Source organism: Suncus etruscus, chromosome 3, assembly GCF_024139225.1.
Source record: "Suncus etruscus isolate mSunEtr1 chromosome 3, mSunEtr1.pri.cur, whole genome shotgun sequence".
Classification (NCBI taxonomy): domain Eukaryota; kingdom Metazoa; phylum Chordata; class Mammalia; order Eulipotyphla; family Soricidae; genus Suncus; species Suncus etruscus.
This window is the reverse complement of record NC_064850.1, coordinates 119,024,232-119,041,223: the sequence shown is the minus strand read 5'-3', so window position 1 is coordinate 119,041,223 and position 16,992 is coordinate 119,024,232. Positions and strand designations below refer to the sequence as shown.

Sequence of the window (16,992 nt, the reverse complement as noted above, 5' to 3'; positions counted from 1 at the left end):
GAGATAGTTACAATGACTTCCTCCACAACACACCTAACACACCACAGAGGTTCAGTGCAGGTAAGGCAATTAGTATATTGTCTATCTTTGTTGGCACTCATTATTTACTATTTGTAGTATTTGTTACCCTACCCCTATTCTTCATGTAAGCTTACCTACAAGAAAAACTCTCCCATTTCTGGGTGGGGTCTTGGAGAGGTTACAAAAGGTTTGACCTCAGGGCCTAAAAGGGGAATTTGCCTGGATGGAGGATGTAGAAGGTGCAGAGGAGGGATGGTTGAAAGACAAGTTAGAATGCAGGACTGAATAAGGATCCAGCATAAATGGTTATGATAGGCCACACATGTTGGTCAGGGCTGAATAAAGATAATTTCTCTGGAAGCCTGACTGCATGTGAGTTTCTACCCACCATTCTCCTGAACCCAGATATCCACCAGCTGGAGGGGATTGAAGCCACGTGGCCTGGGTTGGCAGAGAAAGGCCCCTCCATGCATTCCATCACCATCCAGCTCCATCCAAAGGGCCTCTTTTATTATTTAATGCAACAGTATTCACAGAAGATACTCTGCATTATCATTCAAAAACTAATTCCATACTTTCCATTGTTGAGCTACACCAAGCATCTCAATTTTATTTCTCTGATCATAATTAATATACTGTTTAACAACTTAAATCTATAAGTATCACAGTCTGTGCATAGATATTCAGGAGCTTACAAAATCATAATCAAATGTGGTAAAGTGAATTTACATACTTAATCTTTAAAAGATGATTTTCCCTATGAGTGTTTTTATTAGAAAGTCCCACTATTTAGGAGATTTGCATTTTTCATACTTGTTCCTTCCCAGAATGTCCTATTTCAGGTAATACAAATCCAATGGCTGGAAAGAATGTCTATCTTTTGACATTGTATACTTTTTGCTTAGAATTGCAAGTGTACCCCTAACTTGTTGGGTCCTCGTGGTGACTCTGGACATTTGCTAAGTGCTCATAAATAATTCTAAAAAATATACACAGGTTCAGTATTGAGTTCATATGAAATACTTATCTGAAACTAGAATGGGTTTCCAAAATACGGTACATACCTGCATTCAAAAAAGGTAAGTGATCCTTTCCATTCATACTTTCTGAAGCGGTACACTCACATACCAGTGCGCACTAGGAAAGAATCAAAGACAAAAGAAAAAGAAAAACAGTTTAAGATACTCAAAATGAGATATGAAACTCTTTTTTGCAAAATCTGAGACACACAGTTTCCAAAAGTTTAGATGAGACATTTCTGTAAATTTATTCTAAGCTTTACTTGAGACTGAAGAGTTAGCAGAATTATTTTTAGTTTTTTGATACTTACTTTATGATGATCTACTTATATATTTCATAATTATAAACAAAATTAATTTTTGAATTCTAGTTAAAGACTGTTTAAAAGCTAAAATGAAAAGTTAGGAGGAAAGATTGTCCCTAACATCCTAGAGATATGGCCCTAAAATTGAAAATTACATTTATTCTTTTATTACTATTACATTTATTAAGTGATTTTGTATTACTTCTACCTGAAATAGTTTTCTTGGAACCATTAAAAACATTAATTTACAGATTTTCTCTAAAAAACATTTTATTTATTTTGGGGGGGTCACACCCCAGCAGCACTCAGGGGTTACTCCTGGCTCTATGTTCAGAAATTGCTCCTGGAAGGCCGGGGGCCCATATGGGGTGCCGGTATTCAAACCACCAACTTTCTGCATGAAAGGTAAAAACGCTGTACCTCCATGCTATCTCTCAGGTCCCTAAAAAATACCTTTTAAATAGAGGAAAGTATGTTGTTAAAGCAAAAAGATAAGGTTTTCTTTTCCTAGCAAAATAAAGCTAATAACACTAATCCAAAAGACAATATAGAAGTAAATAATCTTGAGATTATTAAAGCCATTGTTTCAGAACTTTATAAAATAAGCTCATGCAGTGATCCTGGGTCTGTTCCATCAAACTCACAGACATTTTTAGAACTCACAGTCATATGGACAGAGATAAGAAAGACAGAAGAGTTTCTCGCTCATGTCTGGAAAGTGAACCTGGAGTAGGAGAGTGTTCTTACTTCCCAGAAAAGCTAGTACTCTTCTAGTACCTAATATCTGGAACTATCAAAGCAAAACACTTCTGACCCTTGAATATTGACAGGGAACATATTTCCCTACAGACACTAGCAGTTTCTTCAAATAAGATTCCTCCCAGTAAAAATAAAATAAAATAAACATAAACAAAACATTTTTTAAAAAATTTGAGGGAACAGTGGAAGGAAATTTTGTGTTTTAAGTAAATATACCAGAAATAACAAATAAATTATCAGAAGAAAAAAAAAAAAGCAAACTATCCCAGCATGTTCTCTTGTTGAGGAATTCTAAGGGAAAGAATCTATCCATAGCACATCTGGCTTTGCTCATAGCACTACAAGGCCTCAAATTATCTTTATTTTCCCAAGACTGTTGGCCAGAATAGTTCGGTCTATTTCCTAACTCTGTCTCCTTCCACTTCCTCCCCTTATGAAAGTCATAGCAACCAAAGTCAGAGCTAGTTACTATGTATCACGAGGTTACTACAGTTCTATATCATCCAACATTATTATACCTAGATAGATACTCTTTTTGGCATGTTGAAAAGAAAGACAAATAATGGAAAACACTGCTTTGAATGTTACGTTCTGTCTACTACTTCATCCGTGATTATAACATTCTTCACATGAGGAAAGTTCTTATGGTTAAATGTGTTTTCCTACTTTACTGCTTAAAATAGAGCCTCGTTTGCTAAAAGAACAAATAACCGAAAACTACTCTTAAAATGCATTGCTCTCCAAATTGTTTTCCTGAGCAACCGGAAGTCAGACATGATCCCTTCTTCATCTATGGCTATTTTGGAAACACATTCCTCAAATCACCAGAGCAATAGGCAGTGATGCTTACACAGACTTCAAGCTCTTTATTTCTTCTAGTTCCACTACTTCCTAGACTCCTTTCAAACCAAGTTAGAATTGTTCAAGTGATTTTTCAAAAACATTATATCCTTCTCAATGTATAATATTATGCTCTAAAATACATAATAGTTATTTACCATCCAGCCAAATCAAGTACTCTCAGACTGATTTTAAAAACCTTTTATGACATGTCCCTGCTGCTTTCCCACGTAATTACTAGATATATAGCAATGAGCCCTCCTCCTCTGAAAAAGAGTATCATCTATTACAATAAAATGTAAAAGAATGATCTATCTTTGCTTTCTTTAAGGGAAATCATAACTCATGGGGCTTTGGCCACAAACCTAAGCAATTGCTTCCTTATAAGAGGTAGCCCTTCTTTGTAATCAAAGGCAGTTTTATATTTCCTAACAGAAAGCTAAAGTATATCACCAAATGTACATAGAAATACTTTTTTCATTTAGATCTTCTATCTACACTGGAAGGCAAATATTTAAAACAATTCCAGCCCAACAACATTCTTAATTTGCTAATTTATTGAATTTGGGCTTTTACGTTTATGGGATCAGGGCTTACTCCTGACTCTACGCTCAGGCATTACTCTTGGGCTTAGGGGACCATATAGAGATCGAAACGAGGTTGGCTGCACTTTACCCACTATTATTCTGACCCTGCAAATTAATGTGATTTTATAGATAAACTATCCAGAAGTCTAAAAGTATATCCGTGGTGTAGAAATTAACATAGTTGACAAATATTTACTAAATTGATCAATATTCTCATATACTTAATTCTTTTCTTCAGTTGTTTCCTGAATATTATTTCTGAATCTCTATTTATATCAAAATAAATGATGCTAATAACTAACTGATGCCTTGAAACACTTAGTGACTTTTTACAAATTGGCCCTAACTGCAAGGTGCTAGGTTCAGATGATATGAAAAATGTAAATTTTTTAAAAAATATGGAATCGAAGTTTAAGAAAAATCAAGATATGTAATAAAATTCACTCATATTTACAGTGTTTGTGCACCCTACCATGCTCTGTGCTTTCAAAGTAATAAGTCCATCTTTGTGATTCTAAGCAGGATTAATTAAATCACACTGATATGATGCTGCATACAATACCATAAGTCTTGTGGTTTTAATTCCTATTTAAAAAATGTGACTTGCTTATTGGTCATTGTAACCAAGGAGAAGAAAAATAAGATTATAAAAATCTGGAGCTTAATGTTTTGAATATCAACTAACATATCAATTTGCTAGGCACTGAGCTAGAAAATTAGTCAAATTATAAGAACAATGTTCATAAAGTCTTATATGAAACAATTAAGAACTAAATGCTTCTTGGCAAAGCTCTTTTCTACATATTAGTTTGTTTCTTAATCCATGCTCCTGAAATCTGGCTCCTAAATGTCGCTAATAGCCTTGCCTTTGCTCTTTGGTTTTCTTGCATCTAACAATGTTGAAAGTAAAATCATTTTTATAGTAATAATTAAAGCAGTATTTGTCATTATCTCTTGCCCTCTTACAAACATGCATAAGAATTAGAGGTTGTATGACACAATAATCAAAGGCTAACAATATAGAACATGGGTATGTATGTTAATAAAATGGCTACCATAATAAATGTTAATAGGTAATATAAAGATATATTTTAAGAGTATAAGATATAACAATTCACACTCATCTAATATATTGTTAAGCTTTGTTTTAAATACCACTTAAGTATCATTAAAGTACCATCCAATGACCCTTACATACACAATTATAGTCTGAAAAATCTCTTCAAAATTCAGACTTCAGTTGCTAGCATAAACCTGTACTTGAATATTTGAATTAAATTTTAATCTGCACATCTAAAAATGTTATTCATCCTACCTGCTTAACACATAAGCAGTACTTCTATTCTTTGTCCATCCTAGTACCTGAAACTCAACCATATTTCCCTTCCCCACATATAATCTAACAAATCATTATCGTTGAAGGCATCCTCCAACATTGTCATAGCCAGTGAACCAAATCTCCTTCTTTCCTTCCATTCTTTTGAAGATTCACAACAGTGCAGCCAGCCTGGACCTCTTACATCATGGCTCTGATTGTCTCAGAACAATACCTGAAAATCCCCTGCTAATTTTATATGTAGTTTAAAGCCAAGAAAGACTTGATTTCTCTTCCCTTCCCTAGGAGTTTCTGTTCTCAGCTCCTACTTCTTTCCTCTCTCCTCTGTTTCTCTAATCTGTTCTTTTGATGATCTTCCAAGGTAGCAAACATGCCATCCCTCCAGGGCCTATGCTCCAGCTACTCCCTCACCTAAAACTGTGGTTCTTCTAATAGCCAAACATGACACTGGCTATTTCTGTATACCTGAACATTTACAGTGAATCACTTCTTGAAACTTATATCATTAAATTAAACAGCTAAAGATTTTTATTCCTCTCACTGTCATTTTTTTCGTCTAGCACAAAGCACCATAGATAGATCAACAATATGCCACAACCCAAATCTTTAGTTCTTCTAAATGAGCATCTGTAGCTATTTTATTGAGAACTAACTAAATATTTATTCCCTAATAGAAAATTTAGACTAAAGGCAAGGTTTATTGATGGATATAGGATATGCCTACAAGGATCTATACAATAAGATTAGATATCTAGCATCTGATGTGGAGAACACAAGGAAATGGAAATTTTTGAGAATGATCTTTGCCCCCCCCCAAAAAAAAAGGGCAGGTAACTTTATCTATAATAAGGTCTTCATCTTCCATGGCTAAGGCTGATGAAAGTTTAGCTAAAATCCCACAAAGAATGGAGGAAAAAGAAGCAAGTCCTCAAAATACCAGGCGAGTTTGATTCACAGTTAAAAGGAGATGTATTTCTCAATGTGCACCATCTTGCCACTGGCATATAAAAACTAAGGCATTCTCCTCTCTTTTGTAAAAAATCACAACCACTTTGTTCATTATTCATCTGACTCATTCATATCAAATGTGGACATCTAAAATTAAGAGAGATGAAGCAAGGATTGAGTTGAATTTAGTCCTGGGAGTTCTTCCTGGGGACTCCTCTGCTCAGCTAACAGTCATTTGTTCTAGGAGGAAGCAAGAAACCTTTTTACAGCTCCAGGGCAAGGAGAGAACTTGTCTCATCTCCTGTGATTCTTCAGCAATTACTTGTGATTGGTTTTGCTCCCTAGTTCTCTTTTCCTTAGTTGCATTTTGTTCTTACTTCCTTCAAAAATAACTCTTTATGCCTTTCATAGTCCTACACTCCAATGCCACTCCTACTTCATGTTTCATTAATGGACTGATCAGATGGTCAAACATTAGGTCTAGTCAATTATTAATTATTTCTAGGAAAAAATTTTGATTTTTCTTTCTTCATATTTTATTTTTCCATGTTAAGTTTGTGTTCAGCTTTGGAAATAAAGGAGAGAGAAAAATTGACAAATGCCTTCATCTCATAGAATTTAATTCTAGTCAGAAAATAGAAGCAATAAGTAAATCATCTCAATGTCTCGCAGCTTCCGGACCCTGACCTCTATCATGCTAACAACTCGGCTACCATCTGAAACTAAAGATGAGGTTGACTTGAGCAGCTAAGCAGAGAGGACCAGACTGAGGAGGAAAGAGAAAGAATTTCTGGATGGGTATCACAATTTAGAAAGCGGTAGCCAAAAGGCCTTTAGTGCAAAAGTGACATTTTCATAAAGACCAGAAAGAAATGAGGGAGCAAAGCAAGAACCTATAATAAGAATGTTTTGAGAAGAGCAAGAAAGAGAGTGTGGCTAAATGTAAGTGAGCATCAGTGATCTATGGAGGATGAGATGCATAAAGGAAGCACAGTCTGTGGATGTCTATGAGATTCTCTAGAAAGAACATTATTCTTTTTCTTTTTTTTTAAATATGGAACGCTTCACGAATTTGCGTGTCATCTTTGCGCAGGGGCATGCTAATCTTCTCTGTATCGGAAAGAACATTATTCTTTCAGGGAATTGAAAATCCTTTGAGGATTGACAGGCCCCGAGTTACATTTGAATAACTTATTTTCTGAGGACAAATGATGAAAGGAGGAGGCGGGAGGAAATTAGGGAGTCATTGAGGAGACCCATGGAAAACTCTAGGAGATACAAAAGTCTAGGTAACAGAGACAGCAGGAGTTAAATTCTGATTTTTTGGGAGGTTGGGGACTACACCCAGCCACACTCAGGAGTTATTCCTGGCTTTGTGCTCAGAAATTACTTCCAGGGGCCAGAGCACTAGCACAGTGGTAGGGTGTTTGGCTTGCATAAGGCCATCCAGGGACCAAACCAGGTTTGATTCCTGGCATCTCGAATGGTCCCCCATTCCTGCCAGGAGTAATCTTGGGTGCCTCCAGGTGTGGCCCAAATTACCCCCCCCCAAAAAAAAGCAAGAAAGAAATTACTACTGGCAGGCTCAGGGGACCATAAGGATGACAGGGTTTGAATGTGGGTTGGCTGTGTGCAAGACAAACGCCCTACCTGCTGTGCTATTTCTCCAGCCCTGAATTCTGATTTTCTTTAGAAAACAGAATTAATAGAATTTGTCTATTAATTATAAGTTAAAGTGAACTCCAAAATAAAAACCAACAAAATATATTTAGATTCCTCCTTTAAGCCCTCATCTAAAATATCCTCTGTAAAATAAAAATGTCAGTAGTTTTGAGAGTGAATTTTTGTTTTGTTTTTGAGTCATGCCTGGCAGCACACAGAGGTTACTCCTGGCTCTGCACTCAAAAATCGCTCTTGGCTGGCTCATATGGGATGCCGGGAATTGAACCATCATCTATCCTCGGTTGGTTGCATGCAAGGCAAACACTCTACAGCTGTGCTATCTCTCTGGCCCTTAAGAGTGAATTTTTATACTACTCTGTGATTTTAACATTTTTGTCTTGGATCATGTCTATATATTTCAAGGAAAAATTTGCATTACTTAGGTTATTAACCCTCAGAGTAATCATTTACTATTAAAAAAATGTAATGAGAATGTGATTTTAGGGAGCAAGTAAATGTATGTAAGAGAAAAGAGGCTGGGTTTTAATTATAGTTTGTACTGTATGTGGTTCCCAGGATTGAACTAGGGTTGTCCTCAAGCAAGGACACATGCAGGTCTCTTGTCCCTCAAGTTCAAATCTTCCATCAGCTTCAATATATACATGTGTATACATATATAAACATATATACATATTATAAACACATATATACATGTTAAAATATATATACACATATATGATAACATGTGTCACTCAGGTACATGAATAATTGTTTAGAGAGGCTCTTTCTCCCCCAAAAATGCATATCCACTAAAAAGGATGGCATAGTCTCTATTTCATATGATATAGTTATCTTAATATGCTTTAATAAGCATCAAATTGAGGACATAAATCACTGTTAGAGATATTAATATTTTACAGAAATGAGAATTTGATTAAACAGATCTGTACAAAGTTCCTTTGCTTCTTTAACAAACATCTCAGATAATTCTGATCACACTTGGAAAAATCACCAAAATGAAGTGATTTCTAATGCCCACTTAGATATCATGCAGTGGAATTTTCAGTTCATGAAATATATATTCAGGGGATGCCAAGGCCATTTAGAGATGTTCTGCAGAAAGCCAAAGTTCTTCAGACAAGCAGGAACAATGTTTGATGTGCCTTCTAGTTGAGTCTCCCAAGTGGGCCTCAAGGGTCCCTTGGGCCACTCCTGGAAATATCTGACCATCCAAGCCAGTGATTCAATATGAGGACCTGGTGCTTCCTATTTTAGACAACAAATGACTTGTTCCACATGGCCTGGTAGCACCACCTTGTATTTATAGAACAGCTCCGTGAAGTCTTTTTATAGGTTCCTATGACTAAGCCAGGAGCATGCAGGACTGCAGTTGGACTTGTTCTTCAGTTGCAAGTTCCACATTGATGAGAAGAGTATGATTCAATGTGTGCTACCTCATAGCAACACCAGCAACTACCTTCAGGCTGGGCTGGCATCCAGAAGAGAAGTGGCTGGTGAAAGAGCTTCAGAATAGGGAGCATGTCCACCATGAGCTCCCAAAGCTACTACCAGTCCTGAGGTAACTCTTTGCTTCTCTCTTCTTTCAGCCCTTTGCAGTTTCCCAAACCTCCCTCCACACAGGCTTTCAGCAGTGGTGCCTAAGAGCTGTCCAACACATAACTCCAAGAAAACTAGGACAAAATAAAGGGGTCTAGGAGATCATAGAGGAGATCACAGTGAGATGGGGGGCTTGCACACACACATTCATCAGGACCTCCCCCCCCACACGCACACACACATTCATGAGGACCTGCTGCAGAATTTCCTACCATCCTGAGTGTACAAACTCAGGGATTTTTCTATAAACAGAGATTTATTTTGAGAAAACTTTTGAAGAATAGAGGCTTGGAGCAGCAGACAAGGCCCTAACCTATTTGGGGGCAAGAGTACTATTTTTTGAAGGCCATCCTTAACTATAAGCATTAGCTCAACATCAGCTCCCAAAAAGATTTTTTTTCTACAAAACCAATATTAAATATTCTAGGCACAGTGTTGTTCTTAAATATTCCCTCCCTCATATACCTATCAAATTCAAAGTCCTTTTTCTATCCAAATATCATCACTTTTAATTTTTGGTTTCAGAGAAGGTTGGACCTTCTCTGATTTCTGTGATTTCTTTGGACAATAGCCCTTCCAGCATCTCCTCTGCTTCTTGTGGAAGGTGGATCATTAATAGATCACAACAATGATAAATATGTTTGTTCCAATGGAGAAGAGGCACTGTCAGCATAGAGCTCATGATGAGAAGAAAGGTAGTATCGAGCAGTGCCTGACTGTGCCTGATTCTAGGCAGACAAGCCTTGGGAACTATTTCCAATGCTGATGTCTCACTTAACTCTGAGTTCATGAGAACCCACAGCCCTGTTGAGGGAGTCAGTGGTTCAGAAGTCTGACAACATTAGTCATTCCTAATTTCATGTGTGCCCCGGGCTTACTGAAACCTTTTACCTTTTGTCCCTGCACATCTGTTGTGATGTGGTCGGCTTCCCCATCCTCCATCTCCCCCATCTTCACGACACTGACTTCTATGGTGCCAACCACCTTGCCACCATCTGAAGTTCTGAAACCAAAAATAAACGAAATGGAAAGGTAAGAATCTTCTCTGTCCTCGAAGTCTGTCCAAACACATGTGCTTCTGAACACCATGGACATGGCCATTGGCTTTCTTATTATAAGCATTGTTAATAGTGTGATTTCTCATTTAAAAGCAAACCAGGATTTCCTAAAGTAAGCCTGGCACTATCTCTTTAATGTCATGCTTCATCCTACTCTTAGGAGTAACTTCTAGTCCCTAAGGCCGGTGGCTAGTTGGCCACCTCCACACATTTACTATGACATTAGCCATGGTGCTCTGAGCCAACTGCAAGGGTCATTATGCACACCAATGGTGGAGTTCATAGTAAAATAAAACAAGAGCACACAAAAAAATGCCATACCACTCCATGAGCAGTCATGGGAAACATTTCTGATCATTTTACATTTGGCATCATTTCACTTGCAAAAAGAGAAGGTAAAGAAGATTGTCACCTAAACATACAAGAGTCAAGTTCTTTGTAGATCATAAAGAAACCACAGAGATTACTTAATTCAACCTATAACCTTTCAGTCAAAACCACAGCTATTCAACAGGGAATGGAAAGTTTCATCCACAGTAGCAAAAGGGCAAAACCAAAACTCCAGGTTTCCTTTTGGGATTTTCTGGTGAGTGAACAACTCTTCTCTATTTGGTCATTTTGCTAATAGAATGTCATTATTACTCTCTTCAACAAATAAGTTCAAAGGCTGATACTGATATAAACACACACACAAGCAACAAAGTTGTATGTAAAGCTGACAACAAGCTCTATTAAGAAAGCTCCTTTTGGAAGGACTGGAGTATTATGATAGCACAGTGAGGAGGACACCTGCTTTGAACATGGCCAACCCAGGTGCAATCCTGGTAACCCATATGGTCTCAAGTTCTTCCAGGAGTGATTCCTGAGCGTAGAACTAGTAGAAACCCCTGAAGCCCCCATTACCTCCTAAAGAAAAATAGAATGTTCAGTTGTAGGAGCTGGAGCTCAAAGTGCTGAATAAATGCATTACATGCAGGAGGCCTGGGTTTGATCTGAGTCACTACCTGAAATCCTAAATTGCTTAGGAGCACACAGTAGAGGGCAGTTAGCCCCAATTTGACAAAATCTCCCCAAATAGTTTTTTTCTTAATCTGATCAAGGGACTATAGAGAAATATGACACCCAAGAGAGTATAGAGAAATATGACATCATCCTACCATGAAAATCCTATGACACATTGTGTTTTTTCCCTTGATAGTGAGCATGTTTCTGCTACCTAAGCATGACTTAGTTTAAATTCTATTTAAATCTGACTTACTAGTAGTAGTTTATGCAGCATTTCATTGTCTTTACTAAGTCACAGTCTTTTCTGAAATTTAGCATTGCTTTTAATCTTGATACCAAATAGGCTTTTTTTATTTTACCAAAAGAAATCCTTTTAAATATCACTCCTGTGTCAAAGCATATGAATAGAAAAACTTAATATCTTTATTTGATCGAAAGTACAATGTATATAATAAACAAATTCGATAAAAAAGGACCTTAGCTCTATTACTAGATTATGGCAAGTTTTTCAGGGGAAAAATGTGTTTCACAAATGAGATTTCACCCTTTGAATGAAGCTATACAAAATGAAGTATGAAAATTCTGGTGATAAACACATAGCTAATTTAAATAAAGATTAGATAGGAAAACAAAAGTGGGAGACTTGTTCAATAGCATGTTAAGTTTTTTTTAGTAAAATATGCAATAAAATACTTCTCAGGGATTTTTATATCAGTTGAAATCATAACATTGACTCAATTATTTGAATTAACGTGGAAACTTAAACATTAATCACCAAGAAAATGTGTATATGGATGACAATATGAACTGTAATTTTGTGCAAACTATAATAGTTCCAATTCTGGGCTGATTTTAAATAATTCATGATACCATTTTCCCACTTGAAAATGACATAATAACTTGTTATAAGTCACGATGTGACATCTCTCTGTAGAGTTTTTAGCACCTGACAGTTAAATAGTTTAATAACTGGTACTACTCAGTTTTTCAATAAAGAAACTGCTTTTTCCCCAACCGGATCATCAATAACAAAGATTTACTTCTCACAAGAACTATTTAAAAGCTTAGGTGAAGCAAATTGAGCTACCTTCATTTAGAGAAATTCAAAGCCTGTGTACAATACTCTGAACTTCCTTACTGAACATATCCAAAAATGTATTTAATATTTTGAAAATGAAGATAAAATTGTCACAACCTTTTCTGGGGTTAAGAAAAATACCTTTCTACACAAAATGGCTAAAGTGTGAACACGGAGGCTTGAACTCTCTGCGAACTCAGTAACCTTGGGCAAGGAACCTAACCACAGAAAACTTCTTTTGCAAAACAGAGACAATCAGTTTGCTGTTGGTGTTAAATTTGACATGTTTGATGTAAAGGTCTTGGCTTGAAGCCTCGCACAAGTGCCTTTTCTTTTTCCTTTCACTTTATTTTAGCAGTGGCAATAGCAGTAATGATAGTAATGCTAGTAGTAACACTAGTTTTACTATCAGCAATAGTAACAGCAGTAGTAATAACAGCAATAGTACAAATAAGTAGTGACCATGTTAATGCCAGTATTTGTAGTAATGTATGTTGCTGCTGTAACAGTCATAGCAGTGGTGATAATAGTAATAGTAATAATAATAGCAATAAGTTGTGGAGGCGCTAATAAAAGTAGAAGCAACATGTTAAAAGTAGCAGTAGCAACTCAAAAAGTTATTATCATCAATGTAGTATGCTATTATATGATTTTTTTGTCTAAAATAGGCATCTAAGACCACTGTTAAAGGTTCTGGGCACTCATGCATATGCATTTTGACAATGATTAAGTGCTTATTGGAGATAAAAAGACTTAGTAATAACAGATAATATGATGAAATTTATATTCTTAGTCATGTAGAGAAGACACATTTCTAACTAATTACAATGCAAGCAGACCTTACTGAAGTGCCAGAGAGAATGAATCAGCAATGCATGAATAGAGTCCATTTCTGAACTGGCTCTTTATTTATTCCCTTTGAAGAAGGACCTGTCTATGTTTTCAATAATTTTATGCATGTTAGGCCTCCTCCTTCTCTTGAACTCCTGTGAGTTCTCACTTAGTCTTAGAGTGAAATCAAAACAAGGAGCTTGCTTAATTTTTTGACATTAAAAGGAACCTAAGATCAATTCCTGCCCCTCCCCCAAATCATTTTAGGTAGGAGGCTGAGTTCTCTACAGCCTACAGATTCACCTGAAATTTGTGAAAACGGGTGATTATCCAGCTTTTACATAAAATAATTAAACCCAAGACACTCCAAGGTAAGTGAATGAACTTGAATTCAAAATGTAGGAGTATCATTCCATTTATTCTAAAATAATTTATCACACACAGAGAGTATGTACACTTATTATCTCTCTTTAATCAGAAAAGTCATAACAGCATCTTATTTCATGCTCCTAACAACTGTTTCAAAGATGTCTTTATACAAATTTTGAAAAAGAGTCATTAAGAATTGATTAATTTTGCTTTTGATTGATCATCAGACCAGAAAGACTAGTAATAATAATGTAACCATTATTTATCACCAAAATTCTACTGAACTTTATCAAATGAAACAAATCATTTCTGCATAGAAGATGTATTAAACAGAGTTCTGGGTTAGAATTCAGGAAACGCAGACCTTAATTTCAGTTGCACAACTAAGTGATCAATGATCTATGACTTTAATTCTCTGGGTTTCTATTTCCTTATTATAAACTAAAGAGTTGATCTCTAAGAGCTATTCTGTAATGTCAGAACCTATGGCTTAATAATTCTTACAATATCATCACAAAATTCCAGCTCTGCTGGAATTAATCAGAAATTCCCACCAAAGGCAGAAATTCCATCCTAGAATTTCATCAGCAGATTCCAACATGGCTGGAATTTTAACATAGATTTCATTTCATCATAGGCATGATGCTATACCCTCATCAAAAAAAAAAAATCTGACACATTGTAAACTTCCATTTTCCCTTCCCACCTTCTGATCCAATAAGTCCCTAAAACAAATCAAATTTTGATGTTTCTCAGCCCTGAGAAGAAAGTTATCAGTTAGAGTGAAAGCAATAGCTTTTCTTTAACATACAATGCATACACATGCCTTTTACTGTCATTAGGTCACTGGACATTAGCACATTTCAATGATATACATTTGGCTGAATCTAAAAAAAAAATCTAAAAGAAAAAACAATACAAAAATGCTGTTTCTTACAATTTGTATGCCAATGAGAATAGACTTCAGTAATAAATTAAACAACTATCTCAAACTATATGAAGAAAAAATGATGCCATTTCAGACTATGGCCAGGTCATTACCATTACTCATAACAAACATAAAGATGAATAACTTGGAACTACTAAAGTTTTTCAATCACATACCAAGTTCCTATTTCCCTAGGAAGACACACTTAAATATTTAATCACACTAGTGAAAGAAGTAAAGGAAGGGGAGAAATTTCAGGAACATACATCCATACCCTCTTCGCACTTAGTTTTCCAGCATGCATAATGTGTTTTTGAATAAGGTGCCTTCAACAACAACCTTTTAAACAACTCCCAGAATGCTTCCTAGTAAAATATTTGATCTCACATGCTGAAACATACCAACTTTTTAAAACCTGGAAGGAGAGGTGATGTTAAACAGTTGAAGACAAAGAATGATAGTCTTCTTCTATATTTCTTTATTACTTTCTGACAACCTTTTGTGTCCTCCTTAAAGCAAAGCGAATAAAATACACAAAAGCCTGGAAACATTCAACAGCAACATGGAAATAACTCCTCTTATTTTGGAAAATCCACAGGGATGCAAACCAACAAATGACTCTGTAAACATCCAGGGGAAAGCCATCATTAGCTCTGTCAGGCTTTGTGAATAGAAAATAGACCTGATGCTCTGTACAGGCATCTTCAGCTGCCAGACATGCCTTGCATACAAAACTACCTAGACACGTTAGTGACACCCAGACAGAGAAATAAACAACAGCCATAAGTAAACAGGCAAAAAGAGGGAAGCAGCAAGCTCAGATAATCTTTCTCTTGAATACATTTATCTGCCAATGAGAAAGACAAGTAGGACTCCTAGATGGGTGAGTTCTTTTTTACTATGTGAAAATTTTAGGGATGAAGCAAAACACACAAATATTCTGGTTGAAATCACAAATTACAGGAGCCACATAATATTTATAAAGGAATGCTCAAGAAAATTTAGGCAGTCTTTCTTTGGGAAATATTTTGCTTTTTTTTTTTTTAACTTTAGGCACTGTGTCTTACAAATTTGCCTATAAAAGTTTTAGGAATACAATGTTCACACACTATTTCAGTCACCAATGTCAACTTCCTCTGACAATGTTCTTTGGTTCCCCCAAACCCCCCCACAGCTGTGTCCACGGCACATTTTTAAATTTAATTGTACTGGTTTGAGTTCCATGCTCTCAGTATTGATGGCTCTATGGTTTAAATATATGCATAAGGTTAAGTCCTTGGATTTCTCTTCTTTTCTCTTCCTTTCCCTAAATTCCATTCATTATTGTGAAATTCAAGAATCCTTTCAAAGAGGATGGAACATGGTTCTATATTTGCTGCTCTTTCTTAACTTCCAAAGCTAGAGCTCCGAGTTCCTTTAGTTCTGACAACATCTTCATTTCTGATTCTATAAGCTTGAAAACAAGCTCTCCCTTTCTTCAAATTCCCTCTCATTCACACCAACAGTTTATCACTTATTCTCCAGAGACCAAAACTACATTTCTACCTCTGCCTTGTCTCTGCCTCCTACAAAGTCATTAACTCCCACTAATTCTTCCTCTCTCATTCCTGTTACACTTGTCACTTCTGAATGGCAAGATCACAAATTAATCTCATTGACTCTTTTACATTTCACTAGGAAAAACTTCCTTTCTGTCCTCTAGCATTTTCCCCTTCTATTCCATTCACATCAATTTCCCTCCTAAGGCCATGCTGTAATTACTTTCTTTTCTCTTGTAAAATCCTTAGACCTTGCCAAATGCATTTATAGAGTCTGATCTATAGTCTGTATTACAAGACCTTATATCAGCATTTGTCAGTTATGGATAACTCAGTATTTTTGGTTAAAACTGATGCACGTCATTATGTGCCATCACATAATGAGCACAGAAGAAAGGACAGTGAGTTTGAATAATAAAGTCTTTGGTTATAGTATTAACTTTTTCCCCATCCCAATTTTAATCTACCATGTAGAGACCCAGGCTGAATATTTAATCAAAGAGACAGTGATTTTTCCTTTAATCATTTCTAAACTATCCTCTCTTGATGTGACATACATAAATCATACTAGACTTTTCTCTACCATTTCAAAAATCTATGTATTAGAAATGAGAATTACTTTAGATACTTTATTGTGTAAAACCACTGGGTTTCCAGGAACTGAAATCAAGGCTTATTTGCTCCTTAGAGTGCGAAGCCATTACCACAAGTTGGAAATTCAAAATCCAAAACTAGAACTCACAAAGACATTAAATCATCTTCAAAATACTTGAAATAAAAAAATTAAGTTTGAATGTAAAAAATGCTTTAGTGTAATAATCTGGGTCATAAAGCTTCAAGAGCATACCAAAGATAAACTGTCTGACAGTTTTTTCAGACTAATAGTTTATAGATATCTATCTCTTCACTGTTAAAAATAGTGTTATACAAACAAATGTGTCTCAATCTTTCAATGCAACTAAAGCAAATGTTTCTTTCCTGATAGTCTGTTAAATATATATATATATATATATATATATATATATATATATATATATATATACACACATATATAGTCAATATGAGAACTTAATTAAGTGCCAATACAACCT

At 35.8% G+C, this 16,992-nt stretch overlaps 1 protein-coding gene and 1 pseudogene across 1 annotated transcript in view; both read right to left on the bottom strand.

The window, feature by feature from the left end:
* Nucleotides 1–16,992, bottom strand: part of INPP4B (inositol polyphosphate-4-phosphatase type II B) — a 620,782-nt gene that overhangs the window by 220,519 nt on the left and 383,271 nt on the right. The window contains exons 9-10 of the mRNA XM_049770019.1: nucleotides 9,986–10,097; nucleotides 1,086–1,158 (exon numbers count right to left, since the gene is read on the bottom strand). Coding sequence (XP_049625976.1) covers nucleotides 1,086–1,158; nucleotides 9,986–10,097 — 185 coding nt within the window. The remainder of the gene's footprint in view (nucleotides 1–1,085; nucleotides 1,159–9,985; nucleotides 10,098–16,992) is intronic.
* On the bottom strand, nucleotides 6,864–6,964 carry LOC126004849 (uncharacterized; annotated as a pseudogene).